Source organism: Podarcis erhardii, assembly GCF_964252035.2.
Source record: "Podarcis erhardii genome assembly, chromosome: 8".
Lineage (NCBI taxonomy): Eukaryota > Metazoa > Chordata > Lepidosauria > Squamata > Lacertidae > Podarcis > Podarcis erhardii.
Genome location: NC_138499.1, coordinates 87,912,021 through 87,931,675, shown reverse-complemented (window position 1 = coordinate 87,931,675; position 19,655 = coordinate 87,912,021). Strand labels below are relative to the sequence as shown.

Sequence of the window (19,655 nt, the reverse complement as noted above, 5' to 3'; positions counted from 1 at the left end):
TAGCATTCCAACCATGATATTTTATTGATGTGACTCTTACCTTTGTACAATAGACCACATTTCAACCATGCAAAATTCAGAGGTTTTAATATCTCCACTTCTATAGATCTTTGACTCCTCCAGCCAGGCAAGCAGCAATATCTTAGTTCAAGGACACATTGCAGCCAGCAAAAACTCTTGAGGAGGGCATGGAAGAAGGCCAGTGAGGGGTTGAGGGATGTGATCTGGGAAGGGAGGGAAGCCTACGGAAAGCCTGAGGGGTGGGGAGAGAGGACTCAAGTTCCCAAGAAAAACTGTAGCATGATCTTGAGTAGGCATTGTACTTTTAGTGCTGTTCTCATTATATGACTGAGTTGCATAAGTCAAGTAATGCCTTAAGAGGAGAAAAAGAACTTGCCAAACATTAGGAATTTCTCCAGGTATCCCAAATCACTCACATCACTGTCAATTAACACAGCTACATACATAACTGATTAAGTGCATCAACTGGTAAGTAGGTTCGGAGATGATTGCCCGCAAGACAGTTGGTGCAATAGAAAGTAGAACTGTGGTACCTTAGAGGGAAAATTTTGTGTGACACAAAGATTCCAAAGGCCTTATTGCACATTTTGGGAAAATAACTTTTAAACTCAGAATTCATTAGGTCTGAGAACCACTTCCTGTGATTAAATATGTTGACACGTACCTATATGGATGAACAGTTTCTAACCGTCAGAAAAATACGATTGCACAACTGTACTATCAGACAAGAACACTAATCAGTCAGTTCAGTTTTCTGAAGCGCACCCCCATGAGCAATGCCAAATATGCTGCTACGAAAGTGTGAAAGCACCGTAGGGGCAAATTAAATGACTGGAATAATTTTCAGCACCCTTGTATGTTTATTACAAAATAATCAATTTTCTCTGGTATTTTGAAGCTATCATTCCTAAGTACTCAGCGGTAATAAGGTAGGGAAAATGACATAAATTACTTGGGAAAGGGATAATTTCTAAAATATATAATTTGTTTGTTTTCTGTAGGTCAGTTTTGTCTAATTAAGTTGAGTTGTTGCTTATCCTAATTTCAAAAAACAGAGACCAAGCTCTTTTTTTTTTTACCATACCACAAAAGATTCTCTACCTGAGAATCATTGTACGTAAGATTAAAAATGGCAAGAAATCCCTTATATGTTATTTACGTAAAAGAAAAGACACATCTTGCAGTTCCCCATCTAAGACTCAGTGTGTCACTGTTGGCCAATATAGTTCTCATGGAGGAGTGGAGAATCCACTACCAGATGCTTTTGCAATTTGATTGCTCATGAACAAACTACAGAGCCGGGAAACAGCAGAACACAGGAACAAAACCACTGCAAAGTATAGAAAACCAGCAGCAGCTACTGACTTCGTTCATAATTCTTTATTGAACACTTCTACAGAGTGAATGGGATTTAATACGCCTCAATTTAACTAATCACAGAAAGAAAGGATAAAGCACATTTCTCTGCAAGAGGGATGGCCGGCAGACAGAAAGATAGCAGCAGATCCCTAAGAAGGCAAGTACCTCTCCTCCTATTATTCTCTCTGTGTGGTCAGATTGCCTCAGAGCACATTCATTATTCCATCCCTGAAGAAATGGAAAAGGGATCCATTGTGGGAAACCTAGCTAAAGACCTGAGCCTGAATAATAGAGAAATAGTAAATTACAATCTGCATATCCTTTCCCTAGGTAAAAAGCAATACTTTATTCTCAGTGCAGAAAATGGAAATCTGTATGTAAGGGAGAGGATTGATAGAGAGGAATTATGTGGTCAAACTGCATTCTGCTCCATCAATTTTGAAGTGGTGGTTGAGAGTCCTATGAATATTTTTCATATAACTGTAGAGATTCAAGACATTAATGATAATGCACCATATTTTGTAAATGGGGATATCAAGCTGGAGATAAGTGAATCCTCCTTACCAGGCACCACATTTCTCCTTGGACAAGCTGAAGATCCTGATCTTGGGGTGAATTCTCTCCAGGATTACAACCTTAGCACAAATCCATACTTTATTCTGGAAGTGAGAGAAATAGAAGGCGGAAATAAATATGCAGAATTAGTATTGAATAAACAGTTAGATTGGGAAAGTGAAAGCAGTTTCCAATTAATCCTTATGGCGCTGGATGGAGGGAAGCCTGCCAAAACTGGAACAGCCAAAATTTGGATCACCGTCATTGATGCAAATGACAACCCACCAGTCTTCACTCAAAAAGTATACACAGTCAAGCTGAAAGAAAATGCCCCCAAAGGGTCTTCAGTGGTCCAGGTGAAAGCCACAGATAGAGATGAAGGTTCAAATGCCCAGATAAACTATAGTTTTAGTAACATCCCTGAAAGTGCTCGTCAGAAGTTCCACTTGGGTTCACAAGATGGAACAATTATAGTTAAGGAGGTTCTGTACTTTGAGGAAACAGAAGGATATGTAATGGCAGTAGAAGCAAGAGATGGGGGAGGATTAGTGGCTCACTGTAAAGTTCAAATAACACTCCTAGATGAGAATGACAATGCGCCAGAAGTGATTCTTGCCTCTTTATCCAGCCCCATCCCTGAAGATTCTGAAGCAGGAACCCTGGTAGCCCTTATCAATGTAAATGATAGAGACTCTGGAGATAATGGGAAGATTGTTTGTGACATACAAAACACTTTGCCATTCAAAATGGTATCAGCCTCCAATAATTATTATAAGCTTCTCACAGATGCCCCCTTGGACAGAGAAAGAACTCCAGAGTACAATATCACAGTCACAGCCACAGACAAAGGCAACCCCCCTCTTTCCACATACAAAACCATCACACTGCAGATCTCAGACATCAATGACAACTGCCCTGCCTTTGAGAAACCCTATTATACTGCCTATGTCCCAGAGAACAACCCTTCAGGCTCCTCCATTTTCAGGGTCAAAGCCTCCGACCCAGATGTGGACCAGAATGCTCAAATCACCTACTCCATTCGCAACAGCATCACTGAGGGGCTGCCTCTCTCGTCCTTCCTCTCCATTAATTCTGAGACTGGCACTATCTATGCTCAGCGCTCCTTTGACTATGAGCAAGTCAGGGAGTTTCAAGTGGAGGTGAGGGCCGAAGATGGAGGCTCCCCCCGCCTCAGCAGCAATGCCACCATGAGAGTGTGTATTCTGGACCAGAATGACCAAAGCCCTCAGATTCTTTACCCTTCTCAAGGAGTAGAGGGCTCCTCCTTGTTTGAGATGGTGCCTCGCTCAGCAGAGGAGGGTTATCTGGTGACCAAGGTGGTGGCTGTGGATGCTGACTCTGGACACAACGCTTGGCTCTCCTACTATCTGCTCCAGGCAACAGAACCTGGGCTGTTCTCAATTGGTTCCCATACTGGGGAGATCAGGACCTCACGGGCTTTTCTGGAAAGAGATGCTGTGAAGCAGAAGCTCGTCATCTTAGTCAAGGATAATGGGCAGCCACCACTATCTGCTACCGTGAGTCTCAACCTGGTGTTTGCTGAGAACTTCCAGGAGGCACTTCCGGAAATTAGCCACCAGCCCAGTGACTCCGAGTATCAATCGGATCTGCAGTTCTTCTTGGTGCTGGCCTTAGCTTTGATCTCCTTCTTATTCCTCCTGACAGTGATTCTGGCCATTCTCATGAAGATTCGGCGATCAGGGAACCCCAAATTCCTGCAGTGTTTTGCTCCTGTTCCCCATTCAAACAACACAGTCATTTTCCCACCAAACTATGAAGAAGGAACATTGCCATATTCCTATCAGCTATGTTTATCTTCTGAGTCCAGGGTACAGGAGTTCACCTTTCCAACACCCAATGTTCAAACCGCAGAAAATATTTCAAGCAACACTGATGCACCTTTGACTGCCAATGGAGACAATATCCTAATTTCTGAGATGGATAGAACTGATATGGTGAGTTTTAATCTGAGCAGTATCTACGTTATACATTCTTGCTGCTTAGAGAATGGAAATTTTTATGAATCTTTGTTGCTGATTCCGTAATCTTTTTTTATACAACTAATATATTTTAATTTATTGTTTTTCAACCTACCTTTAACCAACTAATTGGTTCAACTTGATTGAGTATTCTTTCAAGTCTGATTGGTTCATAAACTGTTGGAATTAGCTCTTTTAATGATTATATATATATATATTTCATTTTACTGGAAAATATCTCTGTGTTTTCTGTTTTCGTGTGTTTATGAAAATATGTTGAGTGGAGGAGACATTTTCCAGGAGAAATCAGGCCAAGGTGTTTTCCTGTAGTTCTTTGGGGCAAAATAAAATGAAAGGGGCTTTGGTAATCTTAAAATTATGAACATGTGGGGCCTTAGAATGAAATCGCTAATTGGATGTTATGAAAGAGAAAACATCTGATATATTTCTTCCATAGTGTCAGTAATTTCCAGAGAGTACTTCAAGTATTTAGAACATGTTCACATACATTATTTTAGTCTGTAGTCTGAAATGTATTTAGTTTTAAACATTTTTATCTGCCTTTCAACTGCAAGAGCAAGCCTGTCAAGTGTGGTCCCAAGTTTTGTCAGAGGCTGCAAGTCAGAGTTCTAAAGCTGCCTAGTAATTTTGTAACTGAAGAACTAGGAATCTCACAGCTCACACTTCAGCCCCTATATGAATTCTAGTGTATCTTAATTTGGATAGCCATTGGCAAAACCAATTTAGAAAGGACAGGAAAGAATAATTTAAATTAAGAAAAATGTAAAAGTAAAGTAGGGCTACCAACACAAAGGTATATACATCCCATGTCCAGAGAGAACACAATAGTGCAAAACTATTTGCTGTTTTGAAAAGCCTCTGCCTGGTTATTTTATTTATGATTTATGGTTATACCCTCAAAGCAGCTTGCAATTTAAAAGTCTAAAAATGCAAAAAAGAGCCCTCAGTGAAATCATATGAATCAGTTGATTAAGATAACAATAATACTGTTAATGTTGTTGATGATGATGATAACGAGTACAGTATAGCAAAAGTAGAGCCACTGCCGTTTCACCTGTCTATAATGTTCTTAAAAGCTCCTGACATCAGACAATAACGTCCACATCCTATATGCAGTATCCACACATTAAAGGTAAAGGAAAAGGGACCCCTGACTGTTAGGTCCAGTCGTGGCCAACTCTGGGGTTGCGGCGCTCATCTCGCTTTATTAGCCGAGGGAGGCGGCGTACAGCTTCTGGGTCATGTGGCCAGCATGACTAAGCCGCTTCTGGTGAATCAGAGCAGTGCACAGAAACGCCGTTTACCTTCCCACCAGAGTGGTACCTATTTATCTACTTGCACTTTGATGTGCTTTCAAACTGCTAGGTTGGCAGGAGCAGGGGCTGAACAACGGGAGCTCATCCCGTCGCGGGGATTCGAACCGCCGACCTTCTGATCAGCAAGCCCTAGGCTCTGTGGTTTAACCCACAGCGCCACCCGCATCCATCCACACATTACAAATGAACAAAATGAAAGTGAACAAAATAGATGAATACATGGAAGTTTGTCATATAAAATCTTGACTATAGATTACAGAAACTGAAAGAAACCAAAAACCTTCAATGCGGTAAAACAGTATAATAATTCTCTTTTCTAAGCAATGGCTTCATTTCTTCCTGAAATTAGTTTGAGTCTTATACTTTTTGCAGTGGCTCCTCTCTTTGAACTGTGGATCCCAGAATAAAGGTGCAGGACACATAAATGTGATAAACTAAAGCCACAACATTGTTAGCGACTGATCTGTGTCTTCTGTCCCTACTTAGTTGTCTTACCTTCTGAACCTCCAGTGAGGAGTTCTCTTCCACTTAGATGAGACTTTTACCATCTCCTGCTGCCTCCCTTTGACCTGAAGAGCAAGAGTATAATATGTGTTCTTGGCTTTTTATTGCCCTTATATATTAACATTTTGTTGCTAGTGTCACCCACCTCCAGGCCAGTCAGCAGGCTCGCACATGCAAGCAGGCCTCAAGATACTCTCGGTCCTGAATCTCCTTTAATCAGTGATCCTTCAGTGAATGGTTTGGGGAAACGTCTTTTCACTAACTTGATTTCTCAGTGTGTTCACCAGCCTACTCTCTGCACTCTGCCCTGATCCTGCCTGTTCTACCACCTAGTTAGGACCTAAGTACCTAGACAAAGCCAGATTGTTAACTTGCCACTCCCAACTTGGCAGTAGATAAAAATTGCCCTGCCAGAGAGCCTTGGTAATAATAATAATAATAATAATAATAATAATAATAATAATAATAATAATATTGATCCTACATAGCCCCAGCAGGGACCGATCATGCCTGTAAGATCTTCAGAAAGAGTGGGAGACCACAAGCCTTTCTCCTAAGGAAGGAGTGGGAAAGTTCTGCAAGAGATCTGTGGTTGGGGGGAAATTGTTTTTATGTTTTGACATTATCATGGAAATATTGTAAACTTCCCAAGATTTTTTTAAGTGGAAACAAGAGATTATATATATATATATAACCTGAGATGACAATGTTGAGACTGTTGAGATTCTGGCGCTCAGGATTGTAACTTTGATAATATTATTTCCAAGATTCCAAGAAAAGAATCCTTTTTTACATTGCAAGCCATTTACCCAGGCAAATGGAAAGGTTTGAAGTGTTATTGATTCCAAAACCAAAACAAAGATTCCCAAATATTCAGCTCAAGTCAAAATTCAATAGAAATAGCTCCTGTGTAAACTTCCAGTTGCATGTTTTCCCTACTGTATAAAACTATAATTACGTTACATCCACGTTGCATTGTCTCTTAAATTGAAAGGTTGAAAACATCCCTTGCAGTTCTCCTGCTGAACCTCACAGTGCCGCTGTTGGCCAATCTAGTAGCCATACAGTGATGAAAATCCACTGATCCTTTCTACAGTGAGCTTACTTCTTTAGTGCTGTGCAGATCAGGGAACAGAGAGAAAGCATTGCTGCTGACATAAAGAAAATACAAAAATGATTTTTACAAATTAAAGAGAAAGACAGTTTATTATTTTTTATGGAGACTTAGTGCATACTGGTGAAAATTTGATCTGGTTCTTAAAAAAAGGAAACAGCTGATTTTTCACAGAGCCAAATGGAGAGAAGACACAAGAAGAATGGCAGGGCATTCACAAGGCAAGTACAGCTTCTCTTAATATTCTTGCCCTCCTGCTGGGCTGCTTCAGAGCAGATTCATTATTCAATTCCTGAGGAAATGGCTAAGGGTTCAGTTGTGGGGAATATTGCCAAGGATTTGGGACTGAATGCCAAAGAACTAGGGAAACGCAACATGCATGCTGTCTCAGTGGATGAAATGAAATATTTCACTATGAACGCAGAGAATGGAAACCTCTATGTAAATGACAGGATAGACCGGGAGGGAATATGTGGCAAAAATCCCCTTTGCTTTATTAATTTTGAGATGGTAATTGCAAGCCCCTTGAATATTTTCCACATAACAATAGCAATCCAGGACATTAATGATAATGCACCACAGTTTTTCAATGGAAAAATCAACTTGGAGACAAGTGAACTTACTGTACCAGGCACACGATTTCTCCTCGGAGAAGCTGAAGATCCTGACATTGGGACAAATTCTCTTCAGAATTACCATCTCAGCACCAATCCATATTTCAGCCTTGATGTTAAAGAGAGTCAGGATGGAAATAAATTTGCAGACTTGGTGCTTCAGAAACCACTAGATCGGGAAAGTGAACAGACCATTCACTTGATCCTCACAGCCTTGGATGGTGGTGAACCTAGGAAGACTGGAACTGCCCAGATATGGATTAATGTCACAGATGCCAATGACAACCCACCTATCTTCACCCAAGAGGTTTACAAGGTCAGTCTGAAGGAAAATGCTCCTGTTGGCTCCCTTGTGCTCCAGATTTTAGCCTCTGATAAAGATGAAGGTACAAATGCAAAAATCAGTTACCATTTCAGCAACATCCAAAAAAGTGCTCAGGGGAAATTCAACTTGCATTCTGGTAATGGCACAATCACTCTTACGAGCCCATTAGACTTTGAGGAAACCAGAGAATATACTATGACAGTTGCGGCAAAAGATGGAGGTGGATTAGTAACACACTGTAAAGTAGAAATACAGATTATTGATGAGAATGACAATTTCCCAGAGGTAACTCTGGTTTCCTTATTTAGTCCAGTCCCAGAAGATTCTGTGTCTGGAACCTTAATTGCTCTGATCAATGTAAAAGACAAAGACACTGGTGAGAATGGAAGGGTTAGTTGTTATTTGAAAAACGATCAGCCCTTCAAGATTGTTCCCTCATCTAACAATTACTTCAAACTGCTGACAGACAGCCCTTTGGACAGAGAAAAAACTCCTGCATATAATATTACAATCACAACCACTGACAATGGAACTCCCCCACTGAACACCCATAAAGTCATCTTACTACAGATATCTGATATAAATGATAATGCCCCTTCCTTTGAGAAATCTTTGTATGCTATCTATGTGCCAGAAAACAATCCTTCAGGTGCCTCCATTTTCACCATCAAAGCCTCTGATCCCGATATGGACCAGAACTCACGGATCACATACTCCATCCTCAACAGCAACATCGAGGAGCTTCCCATCTCCTCCTATATCTCCATTAATTCAGAGACCGGCACCATCTATGCCCAGAGATCCTTTGACTATGAACAATTCAGAGAGTTCCATCTGCAAGTGAAGGCCCAAGATGGGGGTTCTCCCCCTCTCAGCAGCAATGTGAGCGTCAGGGTGTTTGTTCTTGACAGGAATGATAACAGCCCTCGTATCCTGTCCCCCTCACAAGAAGCCAAGGGCTCAGCCTTGTTTGAGATGGTGCCTCGTTCGGCCGAGGCAGATTATCTTGTCACCAAGGTGGTGGCCGTGGATGCAGATTCTGGACACAACGCCTGGCTCTCCTACCACCTGACTCAGGCCACTGAGCCGGCACTCTTCACGGTTGGTTCTCATACTGGAGAGATCAGGACCGCCAGGGCCTTTGTGGAGAGAGACGCTGTGAAACAGAGACTGGTCATTATGGTGAAGGATAACGGGCAGCCGTCTCTCTCAGCCACCATGACTCTGAACCTGGTGTTTGCTGAGAACTTTCAGGAGGCCCTTCCAGAAATGAAGAGGCAACCCAGCAGCTCGGAGTATCAGTCTGACCTGCAGTTCTACTTGGTGCTGGCCTTAGCTGTGATCTCCTTCTTGTTCCTCTTGACTGTCATTCTGGCCGTTACAATGAAGCTCCGTCAATCAGGGCATCCCAGGTTCCTACAGTGCTTTGGTCCTGTTCCCCATTCCAAGAATGGTGCCATCTTCCCACCCAACTTTGAAGATGGGACTTTGCCCTATTCCTACCAGCTGTGTCTGTCTTCTGAGACCAGGAAGAATGAGTTTGCCTTCCTGACACCCAGTGTTCAGATGGTAGACAATATTGTTAGCAGTGAGAAACCTAGTGTTCCTTTTACAGGCAATGAAGGAAACAATTTACATCCTGAGATGGAGAATATTGACAAGGTAAAAATTATTTTCATTGCACATCTCATAAACATTTTTATTGTATTGTGCATATTTATGCATAAATGGGCCCCTCTGACTTAAGTGGGCCTTTTTGCAGTCACTTACTGAGATTTCAGTCTGACATATCTGTGACTCAAGTCTCATCTGTCACAATTATGAACACTTTCCTGAAAAATAGGCACACCTAACACTGTGTTATGTCTCTTTTATATCATGATAACTTACCACTTACTTTGTGGCTTTCAACTTTTCACTAGCCTTCACCTTTTTTGTTAGTAAAGTGCAATGTGTCTCAATTAGTTATGAAATTCTGTAGTTTGGCAACTTCTTTTTAATAAGAGAAAAACTCATGTGTTGCATTTTCCCCCTTTAAGATGTGATCAGTGATTTTCAGGTTTCTTCTGTACTCCGTGTTTCAATCTCTGATTTAGAGTTCTTTATTCCTTTCTGTAGAAAGACAATGACTCTTCTCCTTTCTAAAACCCACAAGCTTAAATAGTGTTGTTTCCCCCCCTTCCAGCCTATTTACATATTAAGCCTCCTCTACTTCCTCTCTCTCCATCCTCACTGCTTTCCAGAACTTTGAAGTTGTGTCACTCACAGCCCTGATATTACTTCTCTCCCACTTTGCTGTTTTGTGTTCCTTCCTCGCTATGATAAAGGTTACCAACTGCTTTTCTCAGTAGACTGCTGAGAATCCCAGTAATAAGGCTGTTGATAACCTTGCTGGCTAGACAGTGGTGAGGGTATAGCCAACAGTCCCCACACCAGGCCACATTTAACTGTTGCCACGGACAATCCAATTGTTTTTTAAAAATGTTGACAATGTGTAAACCAAGAAAATCTTTAATAAAAATACATTTAAAAAAATGTTGACAGTGACCCACTTGCAATATCTCAGTGAACCATTTGTAATATTAAACCTCCATCTGGAAGCACCCCAAGGCTCCAATTCTGTACATACCCTCCCAGGAATAAGTCCCTCGGGTTAACTCCAGGTAAACATTCATTTGGATCATGCTGTTAATGATGTTAAAACTATGAAGAGGACACATAAAATGGCCTTTGAACGATTGTTCTAACTATAGATGTTAAAATGGAACAGTCCAGGTTGCAATACAATTCAACATGTTAATATTCCCTTCTAGTCAAAGAAAGCTACAATGCGTGCTTTCTCAGATGCATGCTCCAAACTCCCTTAGGCTGTAAACCTTTTGCTTATCAATATTTTTATGCTTAGAGACTTTTTGCAGATGTCCTCCGGCACTCATTGGTGAAACTGATGTCTTGTGTTATACTATTTGCGAACAATTTGCAAACATTCTTAAGTTTTGTGGTTAGTTGGATATGTTTCAGAATCAGATGCCTTTAGAGCTCATGCATTCAGAAGACATTCAGAAGTTCTTCCCTTGGTGCATTAGACTAGGAAAGACAAAGGAAGGGTGAAATAAATTGCAGTTCCTCTCTTGCTGCTTCCTTTATCATGTGATGCCACCTGGAGACCAATGCATAGATGAGAGTGCTTTGACAAAGCATGTGATCTGCATAGAATTGTTGTTGATACACCATCAGGGTACATGGTACTCTACAGAGGTGCCCAGTATCTGCGAAATCACTTTCTTCCATATCAATCTACCCATGCTTTAGCAGATGAGGCCCTCTTGGTGGTCTCTAAACAGGATGGTGCAAGTTCCAGGGGAGGGCAGTGTCAGTGGTGGCTCCTCACATGTGAAACTCCCTCCCTTCTAAGGTGCATCTAGTCCCATATCAATATAATTTTAGGTGGCTAGTTAAGGCAAACTTTTTTCAGGTGATGTTTGGAGAAAGAGAGACTTGATTAGGAAAAAAAGTGTTTAGTTTGCTGTTGCTGTTGCTGTTGCTATTAGGAAATTGCTACTTAGTTGAATTGTTATGAGTTGCTGTGTTTTCCATTTAACAATTTGTGCTAGTCTATGGATTTTATATATTGATTTTATTTTATTTTATTTTATTTGCCCTGATTGTAAACCTGTGGCTTGAAGAGTAGTGTATAAATCAAGTAGATAAATAAGCAAAAAATAGACAAATCTCTTCCTCCAAGGAGCAAGTCGTCTGACGTGCACAAGGGGTGGGGAATAGAATGATTAAAGATGATGGTAATAAACACATTTTTACATGTGCTTAATTACCATGTTACTCTATCAAACTTTTGAATCCACGAATATGTATCCATGCATAGTTTCTAGAGCCTGGAAAATAAGTGCCCTGAAATGTGAATTATAACAAAATTCTGTATCCGTCATCTTGTATATTCATATAATTTTATCATATATATTCACACTTCTGTGATCACACATATGTAAGTTTCAACATTGTAGTGAGCTGTTCATTTCTGGAGTGATCCAGCTCTCTGTTTGTTCAAACTGAAGGTAGGACATAGAGGCACCCATGGATCTTTACAGGCCCTGGGCTCCAGGTATGGATGCCAGGAGCAATATTTGTATCTGGGGACCACATCTGTATCAAGACAGCACTATGGGCATGTCAAGTGTCAAGATGCATGGTGTGGTTAAAGGAGGGTCTTTTCTAGAGCATTCAACACTGCAAACACCATCTAGCACAGACACTCAGGATGCTTACTGACAGTCAGTTTGCCTGGGCCAAGAAGAGCAACCTGCAAGGATAGAGTGACTGATGAATGAGATGGGCGGGCAAGGTGGGTCTCCAAAGCTCATACAAAAACATGTTTTATATATGTAGAGGTCTCAGACTGTGAATCCAACTAGAGTACAATTCTCATGGCACACTCAACCTCATGAATCAGGTGGCAATGGTTATGATCTGGTGCTGAGCTCTTTCTGCTGCTTTCCATATTTTAAATGAAGTTGCATAAATATTTCAGCTACGATCCTAGAGCTGTGCAACTAGAATATAAATGTTAATAGTATTGCAGTATTGTCAGCCTGGATAGCTCAGTTGGTTAGAGTATGATGCTGATGATGCCAAGGCTGTAGGTTCTATTCCTGTATGGGACAGCTGCATATTCCTGCATTGCATAGGATTGGACTAGATGATTCTCAGAGTCCCTTCCAACTCTACAATTCTATGATTCTATGTCACAACGGTATTTGAGGATACATTGACAAACAGTTCAAACTTTGGCCAAACTGTTATTTAGCACTCATGCATGCCATTATGTATTCACCTTAAACACAGGCCAGCGTTTTAGTGACAAATGATGACAAAGTTAACTCTTTTTAAAGATCTCTGTTTTATTCCTCTCTCTGTATTTTGTACCCTGTAACTGGCATGCGTAAAATGAATTAGAAGAATTTCACAAGTGTTTGTGCAAGCGTTTGGATAAGAGTTTGGAGTAAGTAGCAAGGATTTTTTTAGTCCTCTGTTGGGATTCTGCAGACCTTCGCCTCTGAGCAGAGAAGGTTATCTAACAGCAGAGCGGAAGCTCCACTGGAGAGGTCCTTCCTTGACCAGTGACAGAATGCTCCATTGCCATGGCTGTGTTGCAGGCAGTGCTCTATGGGTGGAAAAGGCAAGAAGGGGGTCTCCAGGGAAGCTTTAGATTCCCTTGTTTCCCAAACCTACTCAAGGATGGAAAAGGTGGGAAACTACACCAGCCCTGGAGTTATTTTCCTTCCCTGTGGAACCATATTTTTTTTACAAGAAAGAAAATGGGGAAAGTAAAAAAGCTACCTCATATCTTGTGCCCTATTCATCACTTGGTTCCTCTGCTACAATTATCTCTGCCATCCATGCCGCCTGTCCAACCTCCATAGGATTGCTCTGTTAGTTGCTCACCTTTTGATTAAAAATAGTAATATCGCTGAATTTTATTAAATGTATTGTTTTACAGAGGAGAGCTGGACATAGAAGTTGCATTAATTGGCTACAAAATGTTGTTGAGTGCTAACAATCTCTTCCATCAGTTATCTGTGGAAGTACAGAGGGAAGATGGAAAATTTGAGGGATGGGGAGGTTGTTGCATCTCTAAAGCACTTGAAATACATTTCCATTTCCTGCTACTGTAAAAGCAGAACACCAGAAAGTAGTTACAAATCAAGAAACCTTCTCATACTGCATTTGAAAATAGATTGCTCTTGTATTCTACATCTAAGCACTAGAGGAAGGGGGGAAAGCAGCACGTGAAGTTCTCCATCTCAGACTCAGAGTGTCGCTGTTGGCTAATGTGCTGCATCTGCATGGAATCTGCTAAGCGATGCTTCCTGCAGTGCCATTGTTCAGCCACAGACTGCAGAACTGGGAGATAGTAGAACACAGGGACGTTAAAACACTTTTGCTAAGGAAATAAAACCCACTGCCACATATAGAAAGGGACAGTGACTGCTTTTATACTTCCTTGTTGTGGATTTGTGGGTCTTGATGGGAATTTGAGAATCTCCATCTAATGAAAATATGCAAGAAAAGAATAAAGGAATTGTCTCACCAAATCAGATGGACAACAGGCACAAAGAGAAAAATGGGTCGGTAAAAAGGCAAGTACCACTCCTCTTGTTATTGTCCTTGTTGTGCCAGACTGACTCAGAGCACGTTCAGTATTCTATCGCTGAGGAAATGGAAAAAGGCTCCATTGTAGGAAATCTTGCCAAAGATTTGGAGCTGAATGCTGGAGAAATAGCAAATCGCAATCTGCATATCCTTTCTCTAGGTAAAAAGCAATATTTCTCTCTCAGTGCAGAAAATGGGAATCTATATGTAAATGACAGGATAGACAGAGAAGGAATATGTGGGAGCAATGCATATTGCCTCATTAGTTTTGAAGTGATGGTTGAAAATCCTATGAATATTTTTCATGTTACTGTACAGATCCAGGATATCAATGATAATGCACCACATTTTGTAAATGAGAATATCAAACTGGAGACAAGTGAATTCACTTTGCCAGGAGCCCGATTTGTGCTTGGGTTTGCTGAAGATCCAGATGTTGGCATAAATTCTCTCCAGAATTACCACCTTATGCCCAATCAGTATTTCATAGTAGAAGCTAGAGAGAGAGAAGATGGGAAGAAATATGCAGAATTAGTACTGAATAAACAGTTGGATCGAGAAAGTGAAAGCAGTTTCCATTTAATTCTTATGGCTCTGGATGGAGGGAAGCCTGCCAAAACTGGTACAGCCAAAATATGGATCAGTGTCATTGATGTAAATGATAATTCACCAATCTTCACACAAGAAGTGTACAAGGTCTGTCTTAAAGAGAATACCCCAAAAGGATCTTCAGTAATACAAGTGAAAGCCACAGACAGAGATGAAGGCTCAAATGGTCATATCACGTATAGTTTTAGCAACATCCCTGAAAACACTCACAAAAAATTCTTCCTAAATCCCCAGAATGGGACAATTACAGTTAAGGAGTTGTTGGACTACGAAGAAGCAGAGAAATATGCAATGACAGTAGAAGCAAGAGACGGAGGTGGATTAGTGACTCATTGCAGTGTTGAAATAAAGCTATTAGATGAGAATGACAATGCGCCAGAAGTGATTCTTGCCTCTTTATCCAGCCCAATTCCTGAAGATTCTGCAATAGGAACCCTGGTAGCCCTTATCAATGTAAACGATAAAGATTCTGGAGACAATGGGAACATTACTTGTCATTTACAAAGTCATTGGCAATTTAGAATAATTGCTACATCCAATAACTTCTATAAGTTGGTTACAGATGCCCCCTTGGACAGAGAAAGCACTCCAGAATACAATATCACAATTATAGCCACAGACAAAGGTGCACCACCTCTTTCCACCCACAGAACCATCTCCCTGCAGATTTCAGATATCAATGATAACCCCCCAGCTTTTGAAAAGTCTTCCTATGTCACCTACTTGTCAGAGAACAATCCAGCTGGAACTTCCATTTTCCGTGTAAAGGCTACAGATGCAGATCTAGAGTACAACTCGCAAATCACTTATTCTCTGCTCAATAGTAATATGGAGAACCTGCCTCTGTCCTCTTATATCTCCATTAACTCAGAAAATGGCATGATCTATGCCCAACGCTCCTTTGACTATGAGCAAACCAGGGAGTTTCAGTTCCAAGTGAAAGCACAAGATGGTGGCTCCCCACCACTCAGCAGAAACACCACAGTGAAAGTGTTCATTGTGGATCAGAATGATAACAATCCTCAAATCCTCTACCCTTCACAGGAAGTCAAGGGTTCATCCTTGTTTGAGATGGTGCCTCGCTCAGCAGAAGAAGATTATCTGGTGACCAAGGTAGTGGCAGTAGATGCTGATTCTGGACATAACGCCTGGCTCTCTTACCACCTGCTTCAGGCTACAGAGCCAGCATTGTTCAGAATTGGGTCCCACACTGGAGAGATCAGGACCTCACGGGCTTTTCTGGAAAAAGATGCTGTGAAGCAGAAGCTCATCATCTTAGTCAAGGATAATGGGCAGCCACCACTATCCGCTACCGTGAGTCTCAACCTGGTGTTTGCTGAGAACTTCCAAGAAGCGCTCCCAGAAGTGAGCAGTGAAAGTATTGATTCACATAATCAATCTGACCTACAGTTTTATTTAGTATTGACTTTAGCTGTGATTTCATTCTTATTTCTCCTTACGGTGATTCTGGCAGTTGTTACGAAGCTTCGCACATCAAGCAGTCCTCAGTTCCTTCAGTGTTTTGGTCCTAGTCCTTTTTCAAAGTCTGGTACCGTATTCCCACCGAATTTTGAAGAAGGGACTTTGCCCTACACCTACCAGCTCTGTCTATCCTCAGAGACCAGGAAAAATGAGTTTGCATTCCTGACACCTAACGTTCAGATTGCAGACAATGTTATCTGTGATGACAAAACTGCTCCACCTTCTACAGGCAGCAGAGAAAACCATTTTAATTCTGAGATGGATAATACAAACATGGTGAGTTTTCGTACTAGATATTATTCACATTATCTCCTGCACTACTTTTAAACTGTGTCTATATATGAAGAACTATATTGTAGATAGTGGATGTATCTTCCAATAGATTCATAATGATGTACAGTCTGAGGAAAAGAGATATAATTTCTTTTATAACAGATGCTAAATAGTCCTTGTTTTTCTAGTTACTTCAACTTTAATGAAGCAAACATTTTATCTATATTAATTCTGACTAATCCTACTGTAGTTCTAGACGTGCTCTGTAGTTACTTATTTACAGATCTACATATTGCCATCTATATGGATACTTAATAAGGCGGATAAATGTGCATATATGTCATAGTCTGGAAGTGACGGGAGTGGAGAAGGAGGAAGGAAGAGGAAGCAATAAATAATTTTGGATCACACCCACTTAGTTCACATCTTATGATATCATTTCATAGCACCCCTGTGTGCAATGAAAATTGGGGTGCTTTACAAAGTCTGCTATTTGATACTGCAATATTCTTTCACCTTTAATTGCAGTGAATGCTAGAGGAATTATTTATACACCTAATAGTCAGATAATTAGCAATCTCTTCAGTTTTAATTTGTCCTTATAGCTTGTCACTACCTGCTCAAATTCCCAATCCTCAACTTAGAATTGAAACAATCAGACCCTTCTGTGATGTTGGGCTGTGCTCTTAAAGATTTTGGATAGAGGAATCTAATATTTGAAGATTCCACACCTTAACCAAATAACTTCCTACCCAAACAAAATTATCAGGTGAGGAAAGAGGCAAAAACTAACTTAGCACTGACAAGCTAGGATGGTTCAGATCCAGTTATCTGTGTGTGGATACTTTGTTTCTGGATGAGGGTGGATGCATATTCCAAACATTCTGCAAAGCTTTTTTGCTATAACTTATTTCAGAGATAGGGTGGTGGTAATTTTCTCCATATATTTTAATCATTTTGGTCACTCATTTCAAATCATTTGCTATAACTCTACACTTTTATGATTCTTTAAAAAAGAAAAGAAAAAAAGAATTAGTTTTCAAACCAGTTTAGAAAGAAAGAGATGATAAAGATTTGAGAGAAGCAGAGAATTTGAGAATACCTGATGTAGTTTTAGGTGACAAAATCAGAATTGGATAATACAATTCATGTAATACTTAGCATCACAACACAGTATAAGATAAAATGTTTTTTCCCCTAAACACTTGACAGAATCACATTCCTACAGACATGCTTGATGTCACATGAAGCTCCTAGAAATGTAGTGCTTATAGAAAGAACGTTCTTGTGGTGTAGCTGTTTGACTGTTGAACTAGGGGCCCCTTGAGAAGTCGTCCTGATTTGCTTGCGCAAAGCTTACTGGGGAGGTTAGACTATATCTTTCTTGCACGCTTGTTCTGATTTGTTTGCAGGGAGGTTCTGTGACAATGAGCATGGATCCTGATTTGTTTCTGCAGCATTTATACATCTTCCCATGAGTCATTCATTCACCTCACTCTTTCTAGTACATTTCCCTAGCACTTGCCTAATCACAAAAAGTCCCATTTTTTACAAACAGATTTGTTGTGCAATGGCAGCAGAGCACTTCAGTACAGTTTAATTGTGTGCTTGAATCCCTCCAACAAAATTCTAAAAGTTTGGAGATGAAAGGATTGGGGAGAGACAGGTTAAAATCCTCACTCAGCCATGAAGCTCACCGGGTGAACTTGAGCCTGTCACTGACCTATCAACCTAACCAACATCATTTCTATTGTGAAGAGAAAAGAGGGGTGGGGGCCATGTAAGCTCATTGGAGGAAAGGCAAAATATAACTATAATACAAAAAATATTAGGAGTCCTTTAAAATCTATTTTTGTATTTATTTGTAGTGCTCTGCCCTGTTTGAGACTGCATGTAAACATTTCAATCAGAAAAACACTATTGTTTAAAATAGGATTCAGCAATTCTTAGGCTTCAGGATTCTCTCTCTCTCTCTCTCTCTCTCTCTCTCTCTCTGTGTGTGTGTGTGTGTGTGTGTGTGTGTGTGTTTCTACACATACACACACTCCTATGCTTGAACGCAGTGGATCTTCTGAGAGATAAACTACTTGTTACATAGGAGCTCTGCATTTGGTGATCCTGATATAATTTTCTTCTTTGTAGAAGGAGTCGTGAAGGTTTTCTAATTTTGATCAGGGCCACAACATGAGAATGGGCGGGTCTAATGTTTTTCTCTGTGCCATAACCTCAGTGCAGATCACCCAAAGCAACATGTTGGGGGGAAATGAGGCCCAATTAGGTACCCCCTGCATCACGGCACTGATCCAAGTCACAGGGTCCACACATGCTATTTTAATGTACCATGTATTTGGCCTTGAGTAAATGTGCATATGAATGTGTATGTTATGGGCACAACCCTTCCTGTTACCTTATCCTTATATTTCTTGAGATAAAGTTGCTCTGAGCAAATTTGGGGGCATGGGTGGGATAAACATTTTAAAAATAAATATTTTGGAAACATATTTTATCATTATTTTATTCCCATAATTTAAGAGTTATCTATTTTTATAAGAGAGTTGGTTTAAATTCTAGATAGCACAGAAAAGATTTATGATCACATGCGTGCATGCATATATACATGTGAGTTTCTAGCTGGATTCCACATTATTTAAAATCTGAACAGAAAAAAATGCTTATTAAAGTACCAGAAAATATCAGGGGAATATATTTCATGATATTTCAGACAAGATCGTCACAGTGTCTACCAACTTCCAAGAGACTGTGTGGAGAGTAACAGCCTACAATAGCAGTATAATGATTATAAGCAGAGAACAATCAGTTTCCATGATCAGAAATGCGATTCAATCATGAACCTGGATTGCTACAAAATGTCACACAAATGGAGTGGGAGTTTTTATCTGGTCATCTACTGTACTTGCAGCTGATGAGAAATATACCGTACTAAGGAAAATGGCATTTCAGAAAGCACCAAGAAGATGAAGTTATTGTTTTAGGACTCTGGGTGTCGCTGTTTACCAACCAAGGCTGAACAATTTAGTAAGAGATTCAACTTTCCCCTCCAATCGCTTCATTACAGAAAATGCAGAAAGAGAGATCACACGTACGGAATCTGAACAACTGGAGGATCTTATATTAAATCAAATCTGTATTTTAAAATACAGGCAATAGAGATATCTGTGTTGTCTGTGTGTATATATTAAGAGTTTCAGTCACATACAGACAAATCTAAAATATAGCCACTCTGTCAAAGAAGTAGGATTTTCACCTTGGCACAGAAGTACAACTGGCAATGGA

At 40.4% G+C, this 19,655-nt stretch overlaps 2 protein-coding genes across 2 annotated transcripts in view; both read left to right on the top strand.

The window, feature by feature from the left end:
- Positions 1-7,065, top strand: part of LOC309347825 (protocadherin gamma-B5-like) — a 30,915-nt gene extending 23,850 nt beyond the window's left edge. The window contains exon 2 of the mRNA XM_081872675.1: positions 6,771-7,065. Coding sequence (XP_081728801.1) covers positions 6,771-6,860 — 90 coding nt within the window. The 3' untranslated portion in view covers positions 6,861-7,065. The remainder of the gene's footprint in view (positions 1-6,770) is intronic.
- Positions 1-19,655, top strand: part of LOC309349256 (uncharacterized protein) — a 224,951-nt gene that overhangs the window by 76,451 nt on the left and 128,845 nt on the right. The gene's annotated exons all lie outside the window — the stretch shown is intronic.